At 40.8% G+C, this 21,696-nt stretch overlaps 1 protein-coding gene across 1 annotated transcript in view; it reads left to right on the top strand.

Moving 5' to 3' along the window:
* Nucleotides 1-21,696, top strand: part of LOC102177789 (multidrug resistance-associated protein 4-like) — a gene marked incomplete at its 3' end in the record, with an annotated part of 234,569 nt that overhangs the window by 68,487 nt on the left and 144,386 nt on the right. Inside the window, exons 9-10 of the mRNA XM_018056287.1 lie at nt 17,629-17,723; nt 17,913-17,999. Of these exons, the coding sequence (XP_017911776.1) occupies nt 17,629-17,723; nt 17,913-17,999 (182 nt within the window). The remainder of the gene's footprint in view (nt 1-17,628; nt 17,724-17,912; nt 18,000-21,696) is intronic.

Raw genomic sequence — 21,696 nt, 5'->3', positions numbered from 1 at the left:
AAACCTGTGTTGAATAAGAGTAGTGAGAGTGAACATCCTTGTCTTGTTCCTGATCTTAGAGGAAATGCTTTCAACTTTTCACCATTGAATATGATATTAGATGTGGGTTTGTTATATATGGCCTTTATTATGTTGAGGTATGTTCCTTCTATGCCCACTTTCTGTTTTTATTTTTATCACAAATAGCTGTTGAGTATTATCAAAAGCTTTCCCTATATGTATTGAGATGATCATATGGTTTTTATTCTTTAATTTGTTAATATGATGTATCACACCAATTGACTTGTGGCTATTGAAAAATTCTTGCATGCCTGAGGTAAATCCCACTTGATTATGTTGTATAATCTTTTTAATGGATTATTAGAGCTAATTTGCTAGCAATTTTTTCTTTTTGAATTAGTATTTTTGTTTTCTTTTTTAAAAAACTATTTTGTCTTAAGGTATAGCTGATTAACGATGTGATAGTTTCAGCTGAACATTATCTACTAGAATTTTGTTGAGGATTTTTGCATCTATGTTTATGAGTGATATTGGCTTGTAATTTTCTTTTATTTTGTGATATCTTTGTCTGGTTTTAGTATCAGGGCGATGGTGGCCTCATAGAACAAGTTCAGAATTGTTCTTTACTTTGCAGTTTTTTCTGGACTAGTTTCCAAAAGATGGGTGTTTATTCACCTCTAAATATTTGTTAGACTTTGTCTGTGAAGCAGCTGATCCTGGACTTTTGTTTGTAGGAGTTTTAAAATTACTGATTCACCTTCAGTACTGGTAATTAGTCTGTTCATATTTTCTATTTCTTCCTGGTTCAGTTATTGGAAATTGTACCTTTTTAAGAATTTGTCTATTTTATTGATGTATTGTTGCTTGTAGTAGTTTTTTGATCCTTTGTGTTTCTGTGGCATTAGTTACAATTTCTCCTTTTTCCTTCCTGATTAATTTATCTCGTTGAGTCTGGCAAAGGTTTATCAATTTTCTCTACCTTAAAAAAAAAGGCTTTTGGTTTCATTGATCTTTTCTATTTCTTTTTTAAAATATAAATTTATTTATTTTAATTGGAGGCTAATTACTTTACAATATTGTATTGGTTTTGCCATATATCAACATGAATCCGCCATAGGTATACATGTGTTCCCCATCCTGAACCCCTCTCCCACCTCCCTCCCTGTACCATTCTGCTCTGATATTTGTGATCTCTTTGCTTCCAATAACAAAGGGTTATCATTTGGGTTTTGTTTGTTCTTCTTTGTCTAGTTGCTTTAGGTGCAAGTTTAGTTTATTTATTTGAGATGTTTCTTGTTTCCTGAGGTAAGGTTGTATCACTATAAACTTCCCTTTTAGAATTGCTTTTGCTATATCCCAGAAGTTTGTATTGCCATTTTTCTGTTATGGTTTGTTTTTGTTTTTATTAGTATTTGTCTCCAGGTATTTTTTGATTTCCCCTTTTATTTCTTCAATGATCCATTGTTAGTTTAGTAGCATATTGTTTACCCTTCACTTGTTTGTGTTAATAGTTTTATTTTTCTTGTAGTTGATCTTGTAATCTCATAGTGTTATGGTCAGAAAAGATGTTTGGTGTGATTTCAGTTTTCTTAAATATACTAAGGCTTGCTTTGTGGTTCAACAAGTGATCAATCCTAGAGAATGTTTCATGTGCACTTGAGAAGAATGTGCATTCTGTTGCTTTTGGATGGAATGCTCTGTAAATACAATTTACATTGGTTTAATGTGTTATTTAAGGCCTGTGTTTCCTTACTGATTTTTTATCTGGGTGATCTATTTGTCCATTGATGTAAGTGGGGTGTTAAAGTCCCCTACTGTCATTGTGTTACTGTGAATTTCTTCCTTCATGCCTATTAATATTTTCCTTATATATTGAGATGTTTTTATGTTGGGTGCATATATATTTATAATTGTTAGATCTTAGATTGATCTCTTGATCATTATGTAACCTCCTTCTTTGTCTCTTGTGTCTTTATTTTAAAACCTATTTTTTCCTAATATAAGTATTGCTACTCCTGCTTTCTTTTGATTTCTATTTATGTGAAGTATTTTTAACCATCCCCTCACTTTCGTCCACTATGTGTCTCTAGATCTGAAGTGAGTCTTTTATAGGCAGCATATATATAGGCCTTGCTTTTGTGTCCAGCAAGCCAGTCTTTGTTTTTTGGTTTAAGCATTTAGTCTGTTTACATTTAAAGTAATTATCAATATGTTTCTTATTGCTATTTTATTATTTGGAGTTTGCTTTTTTAGGTCTCCCCCCCACCTTCTTCTTTTGTTCTCTTCTCTTGTGAGTTTATAACTATCTTTACCATTATGTTTGGAGATCTTTTTCTTTTTTATGGGCATATCTATTACAGATTTTTGGTTTGTCAATGCTATATATAGTACTATATGTTTGCCTTTACTGGTGAGATTTTTGATTCTGTAATTCTCTTGTTTCTAGTTGTGATCTTTATTTTTTTTTTCCTAGAGAAGTTCCTTTGAGATTTAATGTAAAGCTGGATTGTTGGTACTGAATTCTTTTATCTTCTGCTTGTCTATAAAGCTTTTGATTTATCCATCAAATCTGAATGAGAGCCTTGTCAGGTGAAGTAGTCTTGATTGTAGGTTTTTCTCTTTCATCACACCAAAGATACTGTGCCACTCTTTCTTGCTACAGGATTTATGATGAAAAACCAGTTGATAGCCTATGGGAATTCCGTTATATGTTATTCATTGCTTTTAATAATCTCTCTTTATTTTTTTGTCATTTTATTTATCTATTTTTAATTATTTATTTTTTTACTTTACAATACTGTATAGGTTTTGCCATACGTTAACATGAATCCACCACGGGTGTACATGAATTCCCAGTCCTGATCCCCCCTCCCACCATCCTTCCCATATCATCTCTCTGGGTCATCCCAGTGCACCAGCCCCAAGCATCCTGTATCTTGTATCGAACCTAGGCTAGTGATTCGTTTCTTACATGATATTATACATGTTTCAATGCTATTCTCCCAAATCATCCCACCCTCTGCCTCTCCCACAGAGTCCAAAAGTCTGTTCTATACATCTGTGTCTCTTTTGCTGTCTCACATACAGGGTTGTCATTACCATCTTTCTAAATTCCATATATATGTGTTAGTATACTGTACTGGTGTTTTTCTTTCTGGTTTACTTCACTCTGTATAATCGGCTCCAGTTTCATCCGCCTCATTAGAACTGATTCAAATGCATTCTTTTTAATGGCTGATTAATACTCCATCGTGTACATGTACCACAGCTTTCTTATCTATTCGTCTGCAATGGACATCTGGGTTGCTCCCATGTCCTGGCTATTATAAACAGTGCTGTGATGAACATTGGGGTACACGTGTCTCTTTCAATTCTGGTTTCCTCAGTGTGTATGCCCAGCTGTGGGATTGCTGGGTCATAAGGCAGTTCGATTTCCAGTTTTTTAGGGAATCTCCACACTGTTCTCCATAGTGGCTGTACTAGTTTGCATTCCCACCAACAGTGTAAGAGGGTTCCCTTTTCTCCACAACCTCTCAGCATTTATTGCTTATACACTTTTGGATCACAGCCATTCTGACTGGTGTGAAATGGTACCTCATTGTGGTCTTGATTTGTATTTCTCTGGTAATGAGTGATGTTGAGCATCTTTTCATGTGTTTGTTAGCCATCCATATGTCTTCTATGGAGTAATGTCTATTTAGTTCTTTGGCCTGTTTTTTGACTCGGTCATTTATTTTTCTGGAATTGACCTGCACAAGTTGCTTGTATATTTTTGAGATTAGTTCTTTGTCAGTTGCTTCATTTTCTCCCATTCTGAAGGCTGTCTTTTCACCTTGCTTATAGTTTCCTTTGTTGTGCAGAAGCTTTAATTTTCATTAGGTCCCCTTTGTTTATTTTTGCTTTTATTTTCAGTATTCTGGGAGGTGAATCATAGAGGATCCACTGTGATTTATGTCGGAAAGTGTTTTGCCTATGTTCTCCTCTAGGAGTTTTATAGTTTCTGGTCTTACATTTAGATCTTTAATCCATTTTGAGTTTATTTTTGTGTGCGGTGTTAGAAAGTGTTCTAGTTCATTCTTTTACCAGTGGTTGACCATTTTTCCAGCACCACTTGTTAAAGAGATTGTCTTTAATCCATTGTATATTCTTGCCTCCTTTGTTGAAGACAAGGTGTCCATAGGTGTGTGGATTTATCTCTGGGCTTCCTATTTTGTTCCATTGATCTATATGTCTGTCTTTGTGCCAGTACCATACTGTCTGGATGACTGTGGCTTTGTAGTAGAGCCTGAAGTCAGGCAGGTTGATTCCTCCAGTTCCATTCTTCTTTCTCAAGATTGCTTTGGCTTTTCGAGGTTTTTTGTATTTCCACACAAATTGTGAAATTATTTGTTCTAGCTCTGTGAAAAAGACTGCTGGTAGCTTGCTAGGGATTACATTGAATCTGTAGATTGCTTTGGGTAGTATACTCATTTTCACTATATTGATTCTTCCAATCCATGAACATGGTATATTTCTCCATCTATTAGTGTCCTCTTTGATTTCTTTCATCAGTGTTTTATAGTTTTCTATATATAGGTCTTTAGTTTCTTTAGGTAGATATATGCCCAAGTATTTTATTCTTTTCATTGCAATGGTGAATGGAATTGTTTCCTTTATTTCTTTTCTACTTTCTCATTATTAATGTATAGGAATGCAAGGGATTTCTGTGTGATTTTATATCCCACAACTTTACTATATTCATTGATTCAGTTCAATTCAGTTCAATCGCTCAGTCGTGTCCAACTCTTTGAGACCCCATGAATTACAGCACGCCAGGCCTCCCTGTTCATCACCAACTCCTGGAGTTCACTCAGACTCACATCCATTGAGCCAATGATGCCATCCAGCCATCTCATCCTCTGTCGTCCCCTTCTCCTCCTGCCCCCAATCCCTCCCAGCATCAGAGTCTTTTCCAATGAGTCAACTCTTTGCATCAGCTCTAGTAATTTTCTGGTGGAGTCTTTAGGGTTTTCTATGTAGAGGATCATGTCATCTGCAAAAAGTGAGAGTTTTGCTTCTTTTCCAATTTGGATTCCTTTTATTTCTTTTTCTGCTCTGATTGCTGTGGCCAAAACTTCCAGAACTGCGTTGAATAGTAGTGGTGAAAGTGGGCACCCTTATCTTATTCCTGACTTTAGGGGAAATGCTTTCAATTTTTCACCATTGAGGACAATGTTTGCTGTGGGTTTGTCATATATCTGGAGAAGGAAATGGTAATCCACTCCAGGACTATTGCTTGGAAAATCCCATGGACAGAGAAGCCTGGCAGGCTACAGTCCATGAGGTCACAAAGAGTTGGACATGACTGAGTGACTTCACTTTCTTTCTTTCTTTCACTTTCTTTGTCATATATAGCTTTTATTATGTTGAGGTATGTTCCTTCTATTCCTGCTTTCTGGAGAGTTTTTTTTTTTTTTGATTATTATAAATGGATGTTGAATTTTGTCAAAGGCCTTCTCTGCATCTATTGAGACAATCATATGGCTTTTATTTTTCAATTTGTTAATGTGGTGTATCACATTGATTGATTTGCGGATATTGAAGAATCCTTGCATCCCTGGGATAAAGCCCACTTGGTCATGGTGTATGATCTTTTTAATGTGTTGCTGGATTCTGATTGCTAGAATTTTGTTGAGGATTTTTGCATCTATGTTCATTAGTGATATTGGCCTGTAGTTTTCTTTTTTTCTGCATCTTTGTCAGGTTTTGGTATTAGGGTGATGGTGGCCTCATAGAATGAGTTTGGAAGTTTCCCTTCCTCTGCAATTTTCTGGAAGAGTTTGAGTAGGATAGGTGTTAGCTCTTCTCGAAATTTTTGGTAGAATTCAGCTGTGAAGGTGTCTGGTCCTGGGCTTTTGTTTGCTGGAAGATTTCTGATTACAGTTTCAATTTCCGTGCTTGTGATGGGTCTGTTAAGATTTTCTATTTCTTCCTGGTTCAGTTTTGGAAAGTTGTACTTTTCTAAGAATTTGTCCATTTCTTCCACGTTGTCCATTTTATTGGCATATAATTGCTGATAGTAGTCTCTTATGATCCTTTGTATTTCTGTGTTGTCTGTTGTGATCTCTCCATTTTCATTTCTAATTTTATTGATTTGATTTTTCTCCCTTTGTTTCTTGATGAGTCTGGCTAATGGTTTGTCAATTTTATTTATCCTTTCAAAGAACCAACTTTTTGTTTTGTTGATTTTTGCTATGGTCTCTTTTGTTTCCTTTGCATTTATTTCTGCCCTAATTTTTAAGATTTCTTTCCTTCTACTAACCCCGGAGTTCTCCAATTCTTCCTTTTCTAGTTGCTTTAGGTGTAGAGTTAGGTTATTTATTTGACTTTTTTCTTGTTTCCTGAGGTATGCCTGTAGTGCTATGAACTTTCCTCTTAGCACTGCTTTGACAGTGTCCCACAGCTTTTGGGTTGTTGTGTTTTCATTTTCATTAATTTCTATGCATATTTTGATTTCTTTTTTGATTTCTTCTGTGATTTGTTGGTTATTCAGAAGCGTGTTTTTCAGCCTCCATATGTTTGAATTTTTAATAGTTTTTCTCTTGTAACTGATATCTAATCTTAATGCATTATGGTGAGAAAAGATGCTTGGAATGATTTCAATCTTTTTGAATTTACCAAGGCTAGCTTTATGGTTCAGGATGTGATCTATCCTGGAGAAGGTTCCATGAGCACTTGAGAAAAAGGTGAAATTCATTGTTTTAGGGTGAAATGTCCTAGAGATATCAATTAGGTCCAACTGGTCTATTGTATCATTTAAAGTTTATGTTTCTTTGTTAATTTTCTGTTTTATTTGATCTGTCCATAGGTGTGAGTGGGGTATTAAAGTCTCCCACTATTATTGTGTTATTGCTAATTTCCCCTTTCATACTTGTTAGCATTTGTCTTATATATTGTGGTGGTTCTATGTTGGGTACATATATATTTATAATTGTTATATATTCTTCTTGGATTGATCCTTTGATCATCATGTAGTGGCCTTCTTTGTCTCTTTTCACAGCCTTTGTTTTAAAGTCTATTTTATCTGATATGTGTGTAGCTACTCCTGCTTTCTTTTGATCTCTATTTGCATGAAATATCTTTTTCCAGCCCCTTACTTTCAGTCTGTATGTGTCCCTTGTTTTGAGGTGGATCTCTTGTAGACAACATATATAGGGGTCTTGTTTTTGTATCCATTCAGCCAGTTTTGTCTTTTGGTTGGGGCATTCAACCCATTTATGTTTAAGGTAATGATTGATAAGTATGATCCCGTTGCCATTTACTTTATTGTTTTGGGTTCTGGTTTATAATCCCTTTTTGTGTTTCCTGTCTAGAGAATATCCTTTAACATTTGTTGGAGAGCTGGTTTGGTGGTGCTGAATTCTCTCAGCTTTTGTTTGTCTGTAAAGCTTTTGATTTCTCCTTCATATTTGAATGAGATCTTTGCTGGGTACAGTAATCTGGGCTGTAGGTTATTTTCTTTCATCACTTTAAGTATGTCTTGCCATTCCCTCCTGGCCTGAAGAGTTTCTATTGAAAGATCAGCTGTTATCCTTATGGGAATCCCCTTGTGCGTTAATTGTTGTTTTTCCCTTGCTGCTTTTAATATTTGTTCTTTATGTTTGATTTTTGTTAATTTGATTACTATGTGTCTTGGGGTGTTTCACCTTGGGTTTATCCTGTTTGGAACTTGGACTTGGGTGATTATTTCCTTCCCCATTTTAGGGAAGTTTTCAACTATTATCTCCTCAAGTATTTTCTCATGGTCTTTCTTTTTGTCTTCTTCTTCTGGGACTCCTATAATTCGAATGTTGGAGCATTTCATATTATCCTGGAGGTCTCTGAGATTGTCCTCATTTCTTTTAATTCGTTTTTCTTTTTTCCTCTCTGATTCATTTATTTCTACCATTCTATCTTCTATTTCACTAATCCTATCTTCTTCCTCTTTTATTCTACTATTTGTTGCCTCCAGAGTGTTTCTGATCTCATTTATTGCATTATTCATTATATATCGACTTTAAAAAAAAATTTATTCTAGGTCCTCGTTAAGCCTTTCTTGCATCTTCTCAGTCCTTGTCTCCAGACTATTTATCTGTGATTCCATTTTGATTTCAAGATTTTGGATAATTTTCACTATCATTATTTGGAATTCTTTCTCAGGTAGATTCCCTATCTCTTCCTCTTTTGTTTGGTTTGGTGGGCATTTCTCCTGTTCCTTTACCTGTTGGGTATTCCTCTGTCTCTTCATCTTGGTTATATTGCTGCATTTGGGGTGGCCTTTCTGTATTCTGGCAGTTTGTGTTCTCTTTATTATGGATTTTTCTCACTGTGGGTGGAGTTGTATCAGTGGCTTGTCAAGGTTTCTTGGTTAGGGAAGCTTGTGTCAGAGTTCTGGTGGGTGGAGCTGGATTTCTTCTCTCTGGAGTGCAATGAAGTTTCCAGTAATGAGTTATGAGATATCAATAGTTTTGGAGTAACTTGAGCTGCCTGTATATTGAAACTCTGGGGTGTGTTCCTGTGTTGCTGGAGAATTTGCATGGTATGTCTTGCTCTGGAACTTGTTGGTCCTTGGGTGGTGCTTGGTTTCAGTGTAGGCACGGAGGCATTTGATGAGCTCCTATCGATAAATGTTCCCTGGAGTCAGGAGTTCTCTGATGTTCTCAGGATTTGGACTTAAGCCTCCTGCTTCTGGTTTTCAGTTTTTACAGTAGCCTCAAGACCTTCACGTATACAGCACCGATGATAAAACAGCTAGGTTAGAGTTGAAAAGTTTTTCCACATTGATGGACACCCAGAGAGGTTCACTGAGTTACATGGAGAAGGGAAGAGGTAGGGGGAAGTTAGAAGTGACTGGAATGAGATGAGGTGGGATCAGGAGATGAGAGAGCAAGCTAGCCAGTAATCACTTCCTTATGTTCGCTCCACAGTCTGGATTGCTCAGAGATGTTCATGGAGTTATACAGAGAATAGGAGAGTGAGGAAGGAGACAGAGGTGGCCAGGAGGGTAAAAGAGGGAAATGAAAAGGAGAGAGACAGATCCAACCAGTAAACAATTCTGTAAGTGTTCTCCACCATCTGGAACACACAGAGATTCACAGAATTGGGTAGAGAAGAGAAGGGGGAGGGAGGAGACAGAAGCAACCTGGTGGAGAAAGAGGAGAGTCCAAAGGAGGAGAGAGAGGTCAATCCGGTAATCTCACTCTCAAGTAAAAATAGGTACTGAAGATTGGGTTTTTAAAGGTACAAAATTGATAACAACTACCAAAAAGAAAGATTAAAAACCTAGAGTAGAGTTTGGATTTTCAAAAATATAATATTAAAGAAAAGAAGAAGAAGAAAGAAAAAAAAAGTCACAAGAATTATTAAAAAAAAAACCAACAACCACAAATATGTATATATATATGGCATTTGCTTTAAGAACTTAAAAATTAAAAAATGTTAAAATAAAAAAAAGAAGAAAAAGAAAAGAAAAGAAAGGAAAACAAAAAAAGAATGATCATAAAAATAGTAAAGGTATATCTGGGATTTTCTCTGGTGTTGTGGGCAGTGTGGGGTCAGTTCATTTTTGGATAGTTCCTTGGTCTGGCTTATATTTCTTAAGATCTATACTTCCAAGGTGGTTCCCCCTGTTTTAACTTCTTCTGTTTGCTGGTCTCTTCAGTGTGTGTTTTCTGCCCTGACACAAGGGAGACAGTGGTGGACACATTTTTTTTTTTTTTTTTTTTTTTTAGGCTCACTTGTTCAGTCGCACTGTGGAGAGGGAGGGATGCTACAAACAAATAACACTGGCGTGTGCTTGTAGTGTCTCAGCCACGCTGGTCCTGCCCCTGCTCATGGTGCACAGTGCTCAGGCTCTAGGTTGCTCTGCTGGGAACCGTCTGAGGCTGGCCCTGGGCTGCATGCACCTCCCTGGTCTAAGCCGCTCAGGCTCAGGCACTGAGGTAATCCTCAGAGGCGCAGACTTGGTTGGGCCTGCATTTTGTGCCCTTCCCAGGTCCGAGCAGCTCGGGTGTTTGGCGAGCGCTGTCACTGCGACTTATCACCTTTCCCGTCCCTGCTGCTCAGTTTCCTGGGTGTACAACTGGCGCCCCTTCTCAGGCAGATGGTGACTGTCCAGAATCCCAAGAAGTCTTAGTTAGCAAAGAAGCTTGCTTGCATTTTGGAAGTTTCTCTGGGGCTGCAATTGCCCCCTTCTGGCCCTTCCAACTCTGGCTGCCTGTCACCGGAGGGGGATGGTCTGTAGCCGGCTAATTCTGTTCCATCCTTTGTTCTGTGTGCGGTCCTGGCTGTGTCTTATGTTAGAGCTTTTCGTGTGGTAGCTATCCCACAGTCTGGTTTGCTAGCCCAAGTTAGTTCGCTCTGGTTACGCTCGGGGCATTCCGGCCCGATTCTTAAAAAGCACTGCAGCCTGTACCTCCCTGCCCAGCCCCCACTTGCTAGTGGCGGATGCAGGCGTCTGCGCTGCTTCTCCACTGTGGGAGTCACTGCTGGGCTCATAATCTGTTGGTTTTAATTATTAATTTTTTTCCCTCCCTGTTATGTCGCCCTCTGTGCTTCTGAGGCTCGCCACAGACTTGGCAGCAAGAGTGTTTCCTGGTGTTTGGAAACTTCTCTCTTTTTAAGACTCCCTTCCTGGAATGGAGCTCCCTCCCTACCTCTTTTGTCTCTTTTTTCTGTCTCTTATATTTTTTCCTACCTGTTTTTGAAGACAATGATCTGCTTTTCTGGGTGCCTGATGTCCTCTGCCAGCATTCAGAAGTTGTTTTGTGAAGTTTACTCAGTGTTGAACTGTTCTTTTGATGAATTTGTGAGGAAAAAAGTGGTCTCCCCATCCTATTCCTCCACCATCTTTTATTTAGTTCTTAAATAATGTTAAATTATAACTTTTGATAGACTCCCAGATTCTCTAGTTGAAACTTCATATCATTCTTAGCTTTGAGTTTTTCCTACTTCCATGAACAAGAATCTACTTAGTCCAGCAGTTTTTCTTGGTATCCCTTGAGCACACTGTTTCTTTCCCTTTGATTTTTCATGCCCAGACTTTTCCGTCTTTTTCTTTTTTAATGCTTCATTTTATAGCAGTTTTAGGTTTATAGAAAAATCGAGCAGGAACTGCAGAGTTCTGATTACTCCTCCCCTCAGTTTTTGCTATTATCATCTGCATTAGTGTGGTACATTTGTTACAATAGATGAACCAAAACCAATACATTATTACTAACTAAAATCCACACTTTACATTAAAGTTCATTTTTAATTGTACATTTCTATGGTCTTTGACAAATATGTAATGTCATACTTTCACTAGTATAGTATCATACTGAGGTTTTACTACCCTAAAAATCTGTGCTTTGCATCTTCATATTTCCTCCTCACTCAACCATCACTGAAAAGTGATCATAAGTCATCTTTTTCATGCATTTATAGTTTGCCTTTTTCATAACGTTTTAGAGTTAGAATTATATAAAATGAAGCATTTTCAGACTGGGTTCTTTAATTTAGTCAAATGCACTTAAGATTTCTCTACATCTTTTCATGGCCTGATAACTCATTTATTTTTATTGCTAAATAATATCCCATGGTATGGTTGCACCTCAGTTTATCTTTAAATGGAGCTAGTGAAGGCCATCTTTGTTGCTTCTAGTTCTTGGAAATTATGAAAGAAATTGATATGGGTACTGAGGTACAGGTTCCTATGTGGACATAAATTTTTAATTCATATGAGCAAATATCTAGGAGAATGATTACTAGATCATGTAGTAAGCCCATGTTAAACTTTGTAAAAAATGTGCCAAAATATCTTCCACAATGGCTGTGCCACTTCAAATCCCATTAGTAATGAATTATAGTTCCTGTTGCTCCACACCCTCTTCAACATTTGATGTTTCCAGTGTTTTGAATTTTAGCCAGTCTAATAGTTATATTGGAGGAGGCAATGGCACCCCACTCCAGTACTCTTGCTTGGAAATTCCTGTGGACAGAGGAGCCTGGTAGGCTGCCGTCCATGGGGTCACTAAGAGTCGGACATGACTGAAGCGACTTACAGCAGCAGCGGCAACAATAGGTATATAGTATTGTCTTGTTTTGATTTGTAATTCCTATGGATGTGAGAGTTGGACTGTGAAGCAAGCTGAGCGCTGAAGAATTGATGCTTTTGAACTGTGGTGTTGGAGAAGACTCTTGAGAGTCCCTTGGACTGCAAGGAGACCCAACCAGTCCATTCTGAAGGAGATCAGCCCTGGGATTTCTTTGGAAGGAATGATGCTAAAGCTGAAACTCCAGTACTCTGGCCACCTCATGCGAAGAGTTGACTCATTGGAAAAGACTCTGATGCTGGGAGGGATTAGGGGCAGGAGGAGAAGGGGATAACAGAGAATGAGATGGCTGGATGGCATCACTGACTTGATGGACATGAGTCTGAGTGAACTCCGGGAGTTGGTGATGAACAGGGAAGCCTGGCGTGCTGCAATTCATGGAGTCGCAAAGAGTTGGACACAACTGAGCAACTGAACTGAACTGAACTGAATGACATTTCCCTAAAGCCTTTGACTGTGTGGATCACAATAAACTGTGGAAAATTCTTCAAGAGATGGCAATACCAGACCACCTGATCTGCCTCTTGAGAAATGTGTATGCAGGTCAGGAAGCAACAGTTAGAACTGGACATGGAACAACAGACTGGTTCCAAATAGGAAAAGGAGTATGTCAAGGCTATATATTGTCACCCTGCATATTTAACTTATATGCAGAGTACATCATTAGAAAACCTGGGCTGAAGGAAGCACACGTTGGAATCAAGATTGCCAGGAGAAATAACAATAACCTCAGATATGCAGGTGACACCACCCTTATGGCAGAAAGTGAAGAAGAACTAAAGAGCTTCTTGATGAAAGTGAAAGAGGAGGGTGAAAAATTTGGCTTAAACCTCAACATTTAGAAAACGAAGATCATGGCATCTGGTCCCATCACTTCATGGGAAATAGATGGGGAAACAGTGGAAACAGTGAGAAACTTTATTTTTGGGGACTCCAAAATCACTGCAGCCATGAAATTAAAAGACACTTACTCCTTGAAAGAAAAGTTATGACCAACCTAGATAGCATATTAAAAAGCAGAGACATTACTTTGCCAACAAAGGTCTGTCTCGTCAAGGCTATGGTTTTTCCAGTGGTCATGTATGGATGTGAGAGTTGGACTACAGAGAAAGCTGAACACAGAAGAATGGATGCTTTTGAACTATGGTGTTGAAGACTCTTGAGAGTCCCTTGGACTGCAAGGACATTCAACCAGTCCATCCTAAAGGAGATCAGTCTTGAATGTTCATTGGAAGGACTAATATTGAAGCTGAAACTCCAATAATTTGGCCACCTCATGCGAAGAGTTGACTCATTGGAAAAGACCCTGATGCTGGGAAAGATTGAGGACAGGAGAAGAAGGGGACAACAGAGGATGAGATGGCATCACCGACTCAATGGACACAGGTTTGGGTGGACTCTGGGAGTTGGTAATGGACAGGGAGTCCTGGTGTGCTGTGGTTTAGGGAGTCACAAAGAGTTGGACGTGACTGAGTGACTGAACTGAACTGAACTGAATGATATTTCTATCGAGTATCTTTTCATATGCTTATTTTTTCTATTTCCATGTCTTATACTGTTCTTGTCAGTCTACCACTTAACCTTAAGTATCACTGTGGAAGACACAGGTCAGGTATTATCTCTTCAGAGAGAGTGGGAAGCTGAGGCTGAGATCAGTAATGTGTTTTGTTTAAGAGACATTTGCTGCTGCTGCTAAGTCACTTCAGTCGTGTCTGACTCTGTGCGACTCCAGAGACCAGGCTCCCCCATCCCTGGGATTCTTCAGGCAAGAACACTGGAGTGGGTTGCCATTTCCTTCTCCAGTGCATGAAAGTGAAAAGTGAAGTTTACTCCTTGATAAATTAAGGGCTGTGCCTTCACCAGCCTGGGCCACCAGCTGTCACACCTGTGCCTCTAGCAAAGACCTCCACACTTGCATGTCCAGCTGCACTGTGACACCACTGGGAGGTAATCTCAGCTTTTCCATAAGGGAAGTCTCCTAAACCTACATCTACCATCTTCCCCAATTCAGTAAATGGAGACCCTTTCCTTCCCCTTCCTCACGCCCTGCCGGGGTCCAGCCCCAGTGGATCCAGGGTAGTTTGAAGTGGGGATGGCATTGGTGTCTGAGGAATTAATTGTTTAATTAAAGATATGGGGAGAGATTAGAAAAGAATAGTGTAGTAGGAAAATAAGTGGAGAAAAGATGCTGAATAACTTGGTTTATGTGGAGAACCAATAAAACTCCGAAACAAGAAGTTTGCACCACCTACATAGGCCACAGGTGTCTTCCTGGTCTCCCGAAGGAGCGGAGACACAAAGTGCCTCCCCATTCAGATCTTAGAAGCCCTGGCAAAATTAGTAGGCTTGGCGAGCTTCCACACTCCAGATGGGAATTCAGCCAGAAAAGGAGAATGAGAAAGAACGACACGAGGGAAACCAGTCTTTCCAGGAACTCATCCGTTTCTTTATTTTCCAGGTCCGCTTTTATACTTTTTGTTATACATAGAAATAAATGGAAGATACAAAGTCATGAGGGGTCAGAAATTCTGATCCTTATTGAAACAACGCTTTCTTTCTGCATTCCCTCCGATATACAAAGTTCTCAGGTGATTTACATCATCTTCTGGCCAAGAGGCCTGCTAACATTTTATGACCCTTTCTGATGATGATTGAAGTGAAGTGAAAGTCCTCAGTCGTGTCCGACTCTTTGTGACCCCATGAACTGCAGCCCACCAGGCTCCTCTGTCCATGGGATTCTCCAGGCAAATATACTGGCTGCTGCTGCTAAGTCGCTTCAGTCGTGTCTGACTCTGTGCGACCCCATAGACGTCAGCCCACCAGGCTCCCCCGTGCCTGGGATTCTCCAGGCAAGAATACTGAAGTAGGTTGCCATTTCATTCTCCAGTGCATGAAAGCTAATGATGATTAGTCAACCAAAAAACTTATTTTCTCCAAAGGTGATTTTTCTTAAGTCAGGCACCACCCTCTGAAGGCACCAGATAAAGTTGCATTCCTACAGGGCAAAGGTGCAGTGGGCTATAATCAAGAGCCTAAGGTCTAACATGATTAATATCAAGGTTAATACTTATTTCTCCTATCAGTTCAGTTCAGTTCAGTCACTTAGTCGTGTCCGACTCTTTGTGACTCCATGAATCACAGCACGCCAGGCTTCCCTGTCCATCACAAACTCCCGGAGTTCACTCAGACTCATGTCCATCGAGTCAGTGATGCCATCCAGCCATCTCATTCTCTGTCGTCCCCTTCTTCTCCTGCCCCCAATCCCTCCCAGCATCAGAGTCTTTTCCAATGAGTCAGCTCTTCACATGAGGTGGCCAAATGACTGCAGTTTCAGCTTTAGCATCATTCCTTCCAAAGAAATCCCAGGGTTGATCTCCTTCAGAATGGATTGGTTGGATCTCCTTGCAGTCCAAGGGACTCTCAAGAGTCTTCTCCAACACCACAGTTCAAAAGCATCAATTCTTCGGTGCTCAGCCTTCTTCACAGTCCAACTCTCACATCCATACATGACTACTGGGAAAACCATAGTCTTGACTAGACAAACCTTAATCGGTTAAGTAATGTGTCTGCTTTTGAATATGCTATCTAGGTTGGTCATAACTTTTCTTCCAAGGAGTAAGTGTCTTTTAATTTCATGGCTGCAGTCACCATCTGCAGTGATTTTGGATCCCCCAAAAATAAAGTCTGACACTGATTCCACTGTTTCCCCATCTATTTCCCATGAAGTGGTGGGACTGGATGCCATGATCTTCATTTTCTGAATGCTGAGCTTTAAGCCAACTTTTTCACTCTCCACTTTCACTTTCATCAAGAGCCTTTTTAGTTCCTCTTCACTTTCTGCCATAAGGGTTGTGTCATCTGCATATCTGAGGTTCTTGATATTTCTCCCGGAAATCTTGATTCCAGCTTCTTCCAGTCCAGCGTTTCTCATGATGTACTCTGCATATAAGTTAAATAAGCAGGGTGACAATATACAGCCTTGACGTACTCCTTTGCTTATTTGGAACCAGTCTGTTGTTCTGTCCTATGCTAGTTATATTCATTAATGTGTGTAAGGGGCAAGGGATATGGAGACTTAGCAGCAAATATTGGCTCAACAATGAAACCCTCCACTGATATAATTTCTAACTAACTCATTAATACTATACTAATAATTTTCTACCTTCTCAAAAGAACCTGTATTTAGAAAGTTTAAAGCATCCTGTGCCTCTCACGGTTGGGAGGCTGTGAACAATCACATGTGGCTGGACAAATCTGTCAGGCAGGCTAGAGAGCCTTCAGAGGAGTTTGTGAATTGAAACACTCTTGTCACGCCCAGGAGATTTATTAGCTGGAGCTCTAAGTTAGCTCCTTTTCAGAGAGAGGCAGTGGGGGACAGCCCCCCATAATGTCCAGAAGTGTGGGGGAAAGCATAAAGCAGTAAGGTAGGCAGACTCTGGTTTTGGGGGTAGATGCTCGAGAATCTCCAGGTGGACCCCTGAGGCTTGATCCCGCCTTTGCGTATGCCAAGCCTCCTTCCTCACGACCTTTGCCATGGGCGGGATTCCTCACGCTGTCTCCCAGCAATGCCCCAGACACACAGTCCTCCTCTTCTCTTACAGCCCATACCTGTCAGCAGGTCTTTTAGACTCCACCTTCCATATGTATCTGGAGTGTGACCCCACCTCTCCATTCCTGCTGCTCCCACTCTGGTCCTGGGCACCATCATCTCTCACCTAGATTATTCCAGTAGCCTCCTTGCTTGTATCTGCCCTCACCTTTCTCCCATTATCATCTGTTTTCTACAAAATGCAGGACTGATTTCTTAAAAATCTCAGACCATGTCAATACTCCCCTTCCTCCTTTATTGGAGTGACCCCATGCTCCTTCTTCTCTGTCTCTGCCCTCACTCCCCTCATTCCTACTCAGCTCTGCTCTCCTGAACCCTTGCTTGTCCTTGTCCTTGCTTGTCCTGAACCCCTTGGGCATCTCCCCCATGGCCCTTGCATCCGCCCCTCTCTCTGTAAGGATCTCCAGGTCTGCCTGAGCCCCTCCCCCTCCCCCAGATCTGTTCACACCCCCTCTGAGCAGAGCCCTCCCAACCTAGTGTGGACTCACTTCCCTCCTTCAGTCTCCATCCCCCTGAGCCGGCTTCCTTTTCCTTCTCATCCTCAGTACTTGTGCTCAGGTTAATTTTACATGTCGTCCGTCTCCCACCATGGAAGGAAATTCTGAGACTTTGTTTCCTCATGGCCGAATTCATGTGTCCAGAACGATGCCTGATGTATAATCGATGCTCAGTAAATACCTGTTATAATGATCAAATGCATAAATGCTGTGAAAAAAATATGCAATGAAAACACATTAAAATTCCTGAGATTTTTTTTAATGTTCAAAGTTACAATTTAGTTGCTATGAAAATAAGCACACTGCTGCTGATCAAACACTTGTATAAAGTACTAACGCTGAAGGGCTAAGATGGCAGGAGGACAACACATTTTAATTCTTTATTTTTTTTCCCATTTCTCTCTCCATGTAGGATTTACAATTTCTGGAAAATGGAGATCTAACTGTTGTAGGAGACCGAGGAACCACACTAAGTGGAGGGCAGAAAGTCCGGGTCAACCTTGCAAGGTAAATGGCATTTCAGTTTTCATCCTGCCCCTTCTTCTCCATGGCTCCGGGTAGACCTGTGTGAAGCAGGGTCTTGGCTCTTTCCCTAGGCTCTTGAAATGAACATAGTGTTTAAACACTGTCGTGATTCAGAGGTGAGACTCAAGGAGTGTGAAGTGTCCTCTCCTGACATCTCTCTCTGTTTTCTAGAGCTGTGTATCAGGATGCAGACATCTACCTCCTGGATGATCTGCTCAGTGCGGTGGATGCAGAAGTCAGCAGGCACTTGTTTGAACAGTGAGTTTGCTCCTGTTTTCTATCATTTCTTCTTTCCAGGAACCCTGTAGAAACCAGGGAAGAGAGCCCAGGAAAGCCTTTGTACTTTGGGAGACTCAACTCGCTCTGCCTGGTGTCTCTCCCTCCCTTCCCTTCCCTCCACAGAAGATCTATCATAGAGAAATTTTGCATCATGCTGAGGTCAGGGCAGGAAAATACAGAATGTGCTTCCAGTGTGCAGAGGACAGTGGGGTCTGTGCTTTAGGGAGTGAGGGATAGATGGCAGCTTTCCCCATACTACTTGTAGCTGCTGAATCCAGACCCTAGGGATAAGAAGGAGTATGAATAGGGTGGTTTGGTGGTATAGTGGTTAAGAATCTGCGTTGCAATATAGTGGACGTGGGTTTGATCCCTGTTGGAGAACTAAGATCTCTTATGCCATGGAGTAACTAAGCCCATGGGTTAGTTTGAGCCCGCATGCTCCAGAGCCTGCACACCACAGCTTGAAAGTCTGCATCACAACAAAAGATTCTGCATGAAATGACTAAGGCCTTACCCAGCCAAATAAAAAAAAATATCTAAAAAGGAGAAAGATGATGTACGCTTTTTAAATTGGAGAATGGGACTAGGTGACCTGCTACTTGGTTGCCAGTTCTTTTCCTCCATCATTTGTTTAAGGCATGTTAGAAGTGAAGATTTTAGTACTGACATATGACTTCTGTGGAAAGGCCTTATTGGGTTATTATGCTTGTCATTCCATCGGTTTGAAATTCTTACTAAAGTCTAGAATTTCAAAGTGATTTATTCCTCACCAGTATATGGCCTCAAACATTAACATTGCTTCATCAATGCTTAGTAGAATTAATACTTAGACCCACATGTAGGGTTAACTTGAATTTGAAACTAGGTATCTAGAATCTGGCTTAAGTCCTGACTCTCACTTTGTGTTTCTGGAATTTGTTGTTAGTAGTTCTTGTTTGACCACTGAATCCCTGAGGTAGAAAAACTCTGATGCTTTTCTGTGTATAATGTGTCCTAATACATGCTGACTGAGACCTCTGCTGAAATCTAGATGGGTCTTTTTGAAAGTCTCACAAACTTACTTATTCTGAAGCAGCATTCACATCTACTCCATCTTGCTGTTGTTCACCTTGGTGAAGCCAACCAGTCCTTCCAGCTGCACTTATTAAAGCCCTGCTGTGTGCCCTGAAATCGATGCCCTTAGAGATGTCACTGCACAAAACCTCTTAGTTTACAAAGGAAGACGGTCAGCCAGGAGAGGGGAAGGACCCACACTGGGCAGAATTAAGGGAGACTAGGACGCTCAGCTCTCATTCCTGTTTGTAAGGAACCTGTCTCTACATGGAGCTCGTTAAGACAGATGCCTGGGAAAAGGTCAGCAACTCAGTTCAGTTCAGTCACTGAGTCGTGTTCAACTCTTTGTGACCCCATGGACTGCAGCATGTCAGGTCTCCCTGTCCATCACCAACTCCCGGAGTTACTCAAACTCATGCCCATTGAGTCAGTGATGTCATCCAACCATTTCACCCTCTGTCATCCCCTTCTCCTGCTGCCTTCAATCTTTCCCAGCATCAGAATCTTTTCCAATGAGTCAGTTCTTTGCATCAGGTGGCCAAAGTATTGGAGTTTCAGCTTCAGCATCAGTCCTTCCAATAAATATTCAGGACTGATTTCCTTTAGGATGGACTGGTTGGATCTCCTTGCAGTCCAAGTGTTCTCTCAAGAGTCTTCTCCAACACCACAGTTCAAAAGCATCAATTCTTTGGTTCAGCTGTGGCTCAGATGGGTAAAGCATCTTGCTTATAATGTGGGAGACCTGGGTTCGATCCCTGGGTCAGGAAGATCCTTTGGAGGAGAAAATGGCAACCCACTCCAGTACTCTTGCCTGAAAAATCCCATGGACAGAGGAGCATGGTGGACTACAGTCCACGGGATCACAAAGAGTCGGACACGACTGAGTGACTTCACTTTCACTTTCAGCTTTTTTATGGTTCAACTCTCTCATCCATACACGACCACTGGAAAAACCATAGCTTTGACTAGGTGGACGTTTGTTGGCAAAGTGATGTCTCTGCTTTTTAATAAGATGTCTAAGTTGGTCATAACTTTTCTTGCAAGAAGCAAGTGTCTTTTAATTTCATGGCTGCAATCACCATCTGGAGTGATTTTGGAGCCCCCCAAAATAAAGTTTGTCACTGTTTCCCCATCTATTTGCCACGAAGTGATGGGACCAGATGCCATGATCTTAGTTTTATGAATGTTGAGTTTTAAGCCAACTTTTTCACTCTCCTCTTTCACTTTCGTCAAGAGGCTCTTTAGTTTTTCTTCACTTTCTGCCATAAGGGTGGTGTCATCAGCATGTTTTGATATTTGATATTATTGATATTTCTTCCAGCAATCTTGATTCCAGCTTGTGCTTCATCCAGCCAGCATTTCTCATGATGCCCTCTGCATGTAAGATGACAATATACAGCCTTGACATACTCCTTTACCAATTTGGAACCAGTCTGTTGTTCCATGTCCAGTTCTAACTGTTGCTTTTTGACATTTAGAGGGTTTAATACAGGATAGTCGGAGAAGGCAATGGCACCCCACTCCGGTACTCTTGCCTGGAAAATCCCATGGACGGAGGAGCCTGGTAGGCTGCAGTCCATGGGGGTTGCTAAGAGTCAGACATGACTGAGAGGCTTCACTTTCACTTTTCACTTTCATGCATTGGAGAAGGAAATGGCAACCCACTCTAGTGTCTTGCCTGGAGAATTCCAGGGATGGGGGATCCTTGTGGGCTGCTATCTATGGGGTTGCACAGAGTCGGACACAACTGAAGTGACTTAGCAGCAACAATACAAGATAGTAAGTGCTGAGTGAAGGCAGAAGTGGTAGCTGGAGGCTTTCATTGAAACTGGAAGCTCCCTGTGCCCAGAGCTGAGCACGAAATGCCCTGGGGGCCTGCAGGCTGGGCAGGTGTGTGGAGGCTGAGAGGCAGACCGTGTCCTTTGCTGAAGGAAGAGTAGAAGCTCAGGTATGGAGGGAAGAGGAAGCAGGGCTGTAAGGAGAGCAGCAGACAAGTCTTGCCTGGAAGAGGTGGGGTGTTTGGCAAAGAGAAGCTATTTGGAAATTCTTGCTGTCAGGTCCTGTGTTAGTTTGCTGGGGCTGTGTCCATCCAGGCTGCTCTCACAGGAGACCAGAGCCTGGGAAGCTTAGAAATAACAGAAGTTTATCTCTCATAGTTTTGGAAGCTGGGAAAGTCTAAGATCAAGGTGTGGGCAGTTTGTTTTCTCCTTAGACCTCTCTACTTGGCTTCTGATGGCATCCTCCTCACTGTGTCCTCACATGGTCCTCCCTCTGTCCACGTGCACCTCTGTGTCTCTGTCCTTATGTCTTAGTCTCCTCTTTTAAGGACACCAGTCAGATTATAATTGGCCCACCCTAATGGCCTCATCTAACTTAAATACCTTTTGAAAGATCCTGTCACCAAATTCTAAGGTACTGGGGGTTTAGACATCAGCATGTACATTTGTAGGGGAAATAATTCTTTCAAAACTCACTATTCATGCTACTTCGCGAAGTAAAAAGATTTCAGCAGTTAGCAGTGCATGTATGTAAGAGAGAGACATGTGGGGGCAGCTCTGAGCTCTGGATACAAGGAGCTGGTATTTCACATTCACTAGCAGGGTCATTATACGAGTTCTACCAA

Source organism: Capra hircus, chromosome 12, assembly GCF_001704415.2.
Source record: "Capra hircus breed San Clemente chromosome 12, ASM170441v1, whole genome shotgun sequence".
Lineage (NCBI taxonomy): Eukaryota > Metazoa > Chordata > Mammalia > Artiodactyla > Bovidae > Capra > Capra hircus.
Note: the sequence above shows the minus strand (reverse complement) of the source record. Positions and strands in the feature narration are given on the sequence as shown.